General features: G+C 34.6%; 1 protein-coding gene and 2 non-coding genes across 3 annotated transcripts; 1 reads left to right on the top strand and 2 right to left on the bottom strand.

Moving 5' to 3' along the window:
- Positions 1–486: 486 nt before the first annotated feature.
- Positions 487–558, bottom strand: TRNAC-GCA (transfer RNA cysteine (anticodon GCA)). Its single transcript has one exon. It is a non-coding gene; the product is annotated as a tRNA-Cys (tRNA).
- A 2,238-nt stretch (positions 559–2,796) lies between these two features.
- Positions 2,797–8,256, bottom strand: LOC101265961 (pentatricopeptide repeat-containing protein At3g63370, chloroplastic). The gene has a single exon (XM_004247283.5). The coding sequence runs from the start codon at positions 6,327–6,329 to the stop codon at positions 3,513–3,515; it is 2,817 nt and encodes a 938-aa protein (XP_004247331.1). The 5' UTR covers positions 6,330–8,256; the 3' UTR covers positions 2,797–3,512.
- TRNAE-UUC (transfer RNA glutamic acid (anticodon UUC)) lies at positions 7,737–7,808 on the top strand. The gene has a single exon. It is a non-coding gene; the product is annotated as a tRNA-Glu (tRNA).

Raw genomic sequence — 8,256 nt, 5'->3', positions numbered from 1 at the left:
TGACTTAAAAAATATGGTGATCGAATGCCGGACTTGCTCAATTGGTGAACTTGAGAATGTCGAGTTATTGTTGTTCATATTGTCTGAAATCCATTTTCAACCCTCGCGAATCGCGAATAAAGGAGCTGCTACTGAGATATTTTCGTGAGTTCCTCGTATATAATAAAGTATCTTCCGCCCCCTTCCACAACTATTTCAATTTCCTATCGGGCTCTCCAAGGTCCAGTCATTATACAATGGGTTAATAATAGAAAATTTTGATTTGTAGTAGAAGGTAATTGCGAAGTCTTGATAGCCCCTCGAGCATTCGAATATTTACTTGAAAGCTAAGCCTAAATATGCAATGCAAGGATATTTACAATTTTTTCTAAAAACACCCAGACCAAAACAAGTATCAACAGTCTGCTTTCTATGCTTCTGCTGGCGAATCATTCGGCGGGTTATATCAACAGAAGAAAAAAAGAGATTTCCAATTTTTTGTTGATCAGGCGACACCCGGATTTGAACTGGGGAAAAAAGGATTTGCAGTCCTCTGCCTTACCACTCGGCCATGTCGCCAAAATGCTACAAATACAAAATAGATGAAAACTATCCCGGATTACTGAACTGCTTTTTTATTGTACTTGCACCTTGAGTTCTGTTTTCCTTAATTTTTCCTAAAAGTCAAAGAAATCCTAATCCTTCTTCCCTTTTGATTGGGTTTGATTCATCCTTTCAATTTCGATTGAGTCTATCTCCAAATTCATAATGTTCAAAACTTTCTCTTACCTTTCTATTGAAAAATCAAATGTGGATTTTCATTCGCAAAATACAAAATTCAACTTTCAGAAAATAGGACCCAGTAACTATTGCCTTAGAATGCATGAATGATTCTTGGATTTGAATCTCCCAATTTTGGTTTCCTAATGACATAAGAAAATACAACTTGATATACGATATATAACCAATCAGTTCAGTATGGATTTTTGCAATCAAAATAGTTACTAGGTGTAGTTGAATGTTACAAACATTTCATATGGTAGAGGCAAGGGGCTAGCCTCATTCCTTCCCCCCTTTTTAGTAGTAGTTAGTAATTGCTTAGATTCTTATTTTTCATTGTGTCAGTACTATTTATTTGCTTTGTATCTTGTTATTTTATTATGGTATCTCCTATAATTCAAAATTTTCTCTTTTTTAAATTGAGGGTCTATAAAAAACAACCAAAATCACCAAAAATAAGAATAAAATTTGCTTATATATATATGGGAAATTATCCCCTTCATACTCACTTCTAAATTTACAGTGAGCAAGTTATTGTATTTTTACATAACACTATATGTAATAAACAATTTGAGGATTACTAATTCAGAGATAAAACAAAACTATGAATTTCTTACTATGAAAACATTGTACCTGTGTTATTCAAATACTTCATCCTGTCTCCTTTTTTTTCAGCTTACAAATGCAGGAACACATGCAAATGCATCATAAAAGGAAATGCAAGAGAGGAAGTGCAGATATAAGAGAAAAAAGACATGAATAACACTCCAAACTGGTTATTTCTGCAACATCAAAACTGTACGCTATTTGGATTTAGTAAGGGCTCCAATGTAGGCACTGTACACCGGGTGAAAAACCAAAAAAAAGAAAAAGAGTCTATCTCCGATAAGTTCTTTATTTCTCTCAAACAAATAGTGTGTGATTTGATTACGAGCACTAGACAGGTTCACCAACTCACTGTTAGTGCATTATAATATCAGCAGTGAACTGGTCTCTAAAACCAACAAGGTAGACTAAGGGCTGCGTCGCCGCTCTTCCTTAGGCTAAGTAAGGAACCGAATCCAGCTACATGACTGGTTGCTGACATTGCACTTTAACAAAAGGGCTGAACCTGCAATCTGAAATCACACTAAGCAATTTGGTAGTTATTCAATGTCAATGTCACCAGTTTCTGTTCTTACCATTTGACTTGAATAAGTAAAAAACAGATTATGGTATCCAATTTTGATGTAGAAATGAAAGATTAGATACAATCCACTCAATTTGAAAATCAATACAGTAACAAGACAATGTATATCAAACCAGATAACATATCATACTGAATTAATAAAACACGACGATGCAAATGGAAAACATTGGCTTGCTGACCATCATACACTAGTGAGTGGTTCATGAAATTTCTTTAGATTAAGCTGTATTATTTTATCATTTCTGATAATGTGGAAAACTATTCTTCCACAAGATTTCACATTATAACGTCTGTATGAGATCAACTTGATCCATGTACACCATATTCCAGCATCAGTTACTTTTAGTCAATAAGTTAATCTTTAACGCAATTTAACTTTTCCCATTTCCTGAACATTTTCGTATTGTTGGCTCTTGAACTTGGATTATAGTTTTCATGCCCTGAGTGATACCAATGCTGATAGTCTAAGGAGAGGACAAGTTGAAGAGCTCTGACACTCAAACAACAGTTATTATAGTCTGCAATTGTTTTGAGTTCATTCTCAACTTGACTCTGATTCAATAAAGAGGTGTGATCTGATGAAGTTCAAACTGTAAGCACAAACAGGACAATAGATCTAGATCACCATGGTAAATGTCACCTTCCAACAGATTGACATGGAACATTCATATGAAAAACACACCTTTATTTAGAAAGAGGAGTCTTGATTTGTAGTGGACCTCATGAGCTCCTCAGAGTTGCCAAAGACTCCAACCACCTCCAAGTTCTCTGAACTAATGTCTTTAGCTCACTGCAAGAGGACATGTCAAGAACTAACATCTCTTATTGAAAAATACGCCGAGCATGTCTTCTTTTTTATCAAGTTTTTCATTAAATAATAACAAGGCCAATTTGGCCGTATACAAGAGATATACAAAAAAAAATAAAAAAAAAATAAGGAGAGACCTAAAAAATATGGTTCTCTCCAAAAGGCACCTAATCCTCTATACAATTGGGAACTACATGGGTGCACCAAAAGAAAATAAGATACCGGAAACTAATTTTGAATTGAGCAAAGTTCATCTCCACCCCTTCCAAAAACTCTCCTATTTCTCTTTCCAAATGATCCACATTAGAGCTAGAGGAGTAACATTACATGCCTTGTGCCTTCTTCTCCTAGCTCCAATCTTTAAACTGAACATCAACTCCTATACGGATCTTGGCATTACCTAAGTGATGCCAAACCATGTAAACATATCTTCCCATAACCTCGTGCCTAATTTGCAATACAACGGAATATGATCTATGTCCTCACCAGTCTCCTTACATAGGGAAGACCAGCTCATGTAGACAGCCTTTCACTTTCTAAGGTTATCTGCCGTAATAATCACCCCTCTAGTAGCTAACCACGTGAAGCAACCTTCCTCGGCACCTTTGATATCCATACCGCACCATATGAAAAAATATCCTCCACCCTCAGCAGAAGCTTCTCATAGATGTTGAGTACGTCTTATAAGTGGGTGTTACCAAGCAGTAGAGTTAGTTATCATCATGAAGTTCTTAATAGAATAACCAACTACTAGTTTCACCAGAAATCTCCACAGGAACATATCCCATCCCTGAAATGGTGAAATCTTTTGGCATCTCTAACTATAATTTCTCGCTCTAGGAACTTTGAAGCTAGCTTACTGAAAGTATGGCAATCACTACAGACACGGAGATTTTTTGAGATTCGAATGGGGCTTCTATCAGTACTAGCAAGTAAACTATATGCAATAGCTAGTCTTTCACTGTGTCCTTTAAGCAACTTAACTTTTTCTTTCTCCTCCACCTTGTGCAAAACATATTTGGTTTGGGCCACATAACCTGCTTCCTTCTCCAATTTCTCAGTAAGATGAGCTAATTTTTCATAAATCTTATCACACTCTGGGTGCGACTTATCTTGAGCAACAAATGTATGAACCTTATCTCCTACCTCTATCCAGCTACATGCAGGATCTTTGTTTAGCCCTTTTCCTTTCATTGTAACTCTGACTTCTTCAACATCGTCCCATCTATTAGTCGCAGCATACAGATTAGATACAAGAACATAATTTCCTGGATTCTTGGGCTCTAGTTCAAGAAGCTTCGTTGCAGCAATTTCTCCTAACTCTTTATTGGCGTATACCTGACAAGCACCAAGGAGAGCACACCAGACGGCAGGTATATCCTCCAAGTTCATTGTTTTTACAATTTGGAATGCCTCTTCCAAGTGATTTGCACGTCCAAGCAAATCAACAAAACAAGCATAGTGTTCTGGCCAAGGCTCCAACGCGTACTTGCTTTGCATTAACTTGAAAATTCTTTTGCCATCTTCTATTAGCGCGGCATGGCTACATGCACGAAGAACAGCCAAGAAGGTTATGTGATCTGGGTGAATATTTTCCTTCTCCATCCTCATGAATATATCAATTGCTTTCCTACCACAACCATGTAATCCAAAAGCATTTATCATGCTCGTCCAACAAACTGGATCTTTGCTCTTTAAATAATTAAACACCTTATATGAGTTCTCCAGAGTCCCACAGCTGGCATACATATCTATTAGAGAGCTTTTAATAGAATCTTGCAGAAGGAGGTCTTTTCTAACCAAAAATCCATGAATCTCTTTTCCTTTCCTTAAGGAAGATAGATCAGCAGCAGCAGTGAGCATGCTTAGGACTGCAACAAAATCTGCCTCAATTGCCATTTCGTTCATACAGAGCATGAGACCAAGAGCCTCATTTGCAAGTCCATTTTGAACATAACTGCACATCATGCTAGTAAATGACACAACATCTTTAACTTCACTCAACCTGAAAATACTATTTGCATAGTCCACGTTCCCACAATCTCCATAAACACTCACAAGAGTTTTCTGCATAAAAGGATCATATATTCCTCTTTTAATCACATAGCAGTGAATTTCCTTTGCAAGTAAGTTGCACCTCAACTCAGTACAAGCAAGGAGGACGCTTCCAATCATAAGTGCATCAACATTGTTTCCTTCTGCCAGTACCTCGCGAAATAATTGCACCGCCTTCCAGGGAGAACTATTCTGAGCATAAGCAGCAATAATTGTAGTCCAAGAGACACTATCTCTATGCAGCATCCTACCAAAGACATAGTCCATGTAATCTAACTTACCACACTTGGCATACATATCTACAAGAGTATTACCAACCTGCAAATCACTATCCAAATCATTTCGCAGTGAGAAGGCATGAATTTCCATCCCAATTAACAAATTTCCCTGTCTTCCAGATGCGACAAGCATACTCATAAGTGAGACGTGGTCAGGTTTCTGACCTGCATTCTTCATCTCATGAAACAAATTATTCGCTTCATCATAAAGTCCGTTCTGTACATAACCTGATATCATGGAATTCCAAGAAATGTTGTTCTTTTCTTGCATATGGAAGAATATTTTAGCAGCTTCATCTAATCTATTGTTTTTAATGTACATCATTAACAAAGCATTCACTACATATGTATCAAAAGAATAACCCAATTTCATAACAACAGCATGAATCTCAATCCCAAATTTTCCAAAATTTGTCTCCTCACATGCTTGAATTGCAGCAACAAAGGTATATGTGGTAGGTTCAACACTGGCATTCAGCATTTCAATGAAGAGACTTAAAGCTTCCCGATTCATCCTATTTATAGTATAAGCAGAAATCATAGAATTCCATGAAACAGCGTCCTCTTTTTCACTCATTCCATTAAACAACAATGATGCTGCCCTGATATCATTGCACTTGGTGTACATAGTCACTAGTGAGTTCACCACAAAAACATTAGAAATAAGACCAAGTTTTATAGTGACCCCATGTATTTCACTTCCACAGTACAAAATTTCAAGCTGACTAGTTGCCTTCAATGTACTAGAAAGAGTATGAGCATCTAACACAACACCCAAGAAACGCATGTCCCTATACAACTGAATTGCTCTAATAGGCACCCCATTTACAACACAAGCACCAATCATAGCATTCCAAGTAAAGACAGTTCTTTTAGTCATTCTATCAAACACCTTCTGTGCATCACCAATCGACCCACACTTACCATACATGAAAACAATCTTGGTGTTCAAGAAAACTGCATCATCACCGGATAAACCCAGTTTGAGGACATGGGCATGGATTTGTTGGCCTTGTATTAACGCTTTTTCAAATGCACTAGTCTCAATTAAATTAGAGAGGGTAAAAACTGATTCTTTGAAGTTGTCTTGCCGGCAAATTTGTTTGAGAGAAGGGATAATGGCGGATTTTTGAGAATTGGGTGAGATTTTGAATGTTGGAACTTTCTGAGAATACATTGCTAAAGTAGGTGGTGATGAGGAAAACGAAGACATAATTTGGAGTATCGCATTGGCAGTCATATTGTTGCATAAGAATAATTCCAAGAATCAAAATACTCTTTTAGTAGATGGGATAGTATATATTTTTGTTCTTTGAGTGGTTATCCACACGAATAATTCTAAAGTTGCTTTATTGATCTAGAGTACATAATCATTCCTAAAGATCTCGGTCAGAGAAGGACATATCCTCTTCAACATCTTCTATGTCTCAGTTTAAGACTTGTCTGATGTGATTTACATGCTATTAGTAAAAAATACATTGAATGCACACAAAATGCTCATCCGAAGGCAAAAGTTATAATAATTGTGAGTTGTTTTGAAATTTTTTAAAAAATGACATATTCATTAAAATCTAATAAATAAAGTCTTAGAATCGTACATAAATCTTACTAGTACCTTATGAAAATAGAAAGGTTATTTTTGAAAGACCGTCAACACAAATCCTGATATAAAGTAGAAGGAAACATAAATTAGATATTACAATAACAAAGAAACTGTGTAAAAATTATCATGTAGAAATAAAAGCAACAATAAAATCAAATATCAAAATACACTAAATAATATATTAATATAGATCATGATAAAAATAAATAACAAAGATGAAAATTTATGAAACTTGTATCTAAATCAATCCATATTAGTATGATAGCATATAATTTTAATTATAAATAAGATTACTATTAACTATGGTAAATAACATTCTTTTTTAAGATGAAAATGGATCGCAAAAATAGCATAGTTAGAGCTAGACATAAAATATCGAAAATTGAATTGTTAAATTGTATTTAAATTTTTGTTAATTTGATATTTGATAATTTAGTGTTTGGTATGACATTCGGAAATACAACTATAGAATTATGGTATTCGAGTTTGGGCCTGGTATAAGACATTAGTATCATTTGGTATTCGGTATTTTTCGAATACCAAATCATTTACTTAATGAATATCATATATCAACATATCTATTACTCATTACTAGAATCCAAAGAGAAAGTTAAAGAATAAGCATGAATAATCTAAATGCATATCTTTTAGTTGTATCGATTTGTTTTTCTTGATGTCTTGTTATTTGTTGATCTTGTACTATATTGTGCATTCACATAAAAAATGATTGGATAAATAATATTAACTTTGTAATACAATCATCTATAACTGTAATATGGTATTATCGAATAGAGTATACCATATAAAAGTTTAATTTACCATTTTCTAAATTACCAAACCAAAATTTAAAAATTTTATATTTGATATCTACTTTTACAATTACCAAATTATAAAACCCAAACCAAATACGGAATGTCCACCCCTAATTTTTGCGTGATAATTATTTTGGTTTGTTTTATTTGTTAGGTCGCATTTCAATTCATTGTACAACTTTTAAGTTTTGATATATAGTATAATACAAAAGAGCAGTGTCTTACCAACAATTCCGTTATCGTCCAGCGGTTAGGATATCTGGCTTTCACCCAGGAGACCCGGGTTCGATTCCCGGTAACGGAACTTTTTAAAATATTATTTATATTTATCACAAATGGCAAAATTGAAATTATTAAAAGATATTTATTACTCTGGATCTATTCTAACTTTTTTTTTTTCATCTCAATTTAGTACTAAAGTCAATCCAGTGATTCTCTGAAACATAATGACGACATCGCCCCAGAAATAATTAGTTTTAATTTTTAACTTGATCAATAGTTTATTATTGGAAGGACATTTGGTGTATTGCTATTGTGTGCATTTGAAAAGAACACCATTCTTGGAAACAAATAGCAAAATCACATAGCATACCAGAAACATGAACATCAAAAGCTAGTAATGAGAAATCACTATCATCCTTCATTATATTTACTTTGTATCGGACAAACTGATGCTTTGAAATAACTGTACAAGCATTTTCAACTGAGGAGACATGCATATTTTGACTAACCAATAATAATAAAAGGAAAAA

The sequence above is a fragment of the Solanum lycopersicum genome, chromosome 9, assembly GCF_036512215.1.
Source record: "Solanum lycopersicum chromosome 9, SLM_r2.1".
NCBI classification, from domain to species: domain Eukaryota; kingdom Viridiplantae; phylum Streptophyta; class Magnoliopsida; order Solanales; family Solanaceae; genus Solanum; species Solanum lycopersicum.
This window is presented reverse-complemented; position numbering and strand designations above follow the sequence as displayed.

Bases quoted from the DNA above. Each gene is read 5' to 3' on its own strand.
- LOC101265961 (XM_004247283.5), bottom strand. From the start codon at position 6,329: ATGACTGCCAATGCGATACTCCAAATTATGTCTTCGTTTTCCTCATCA.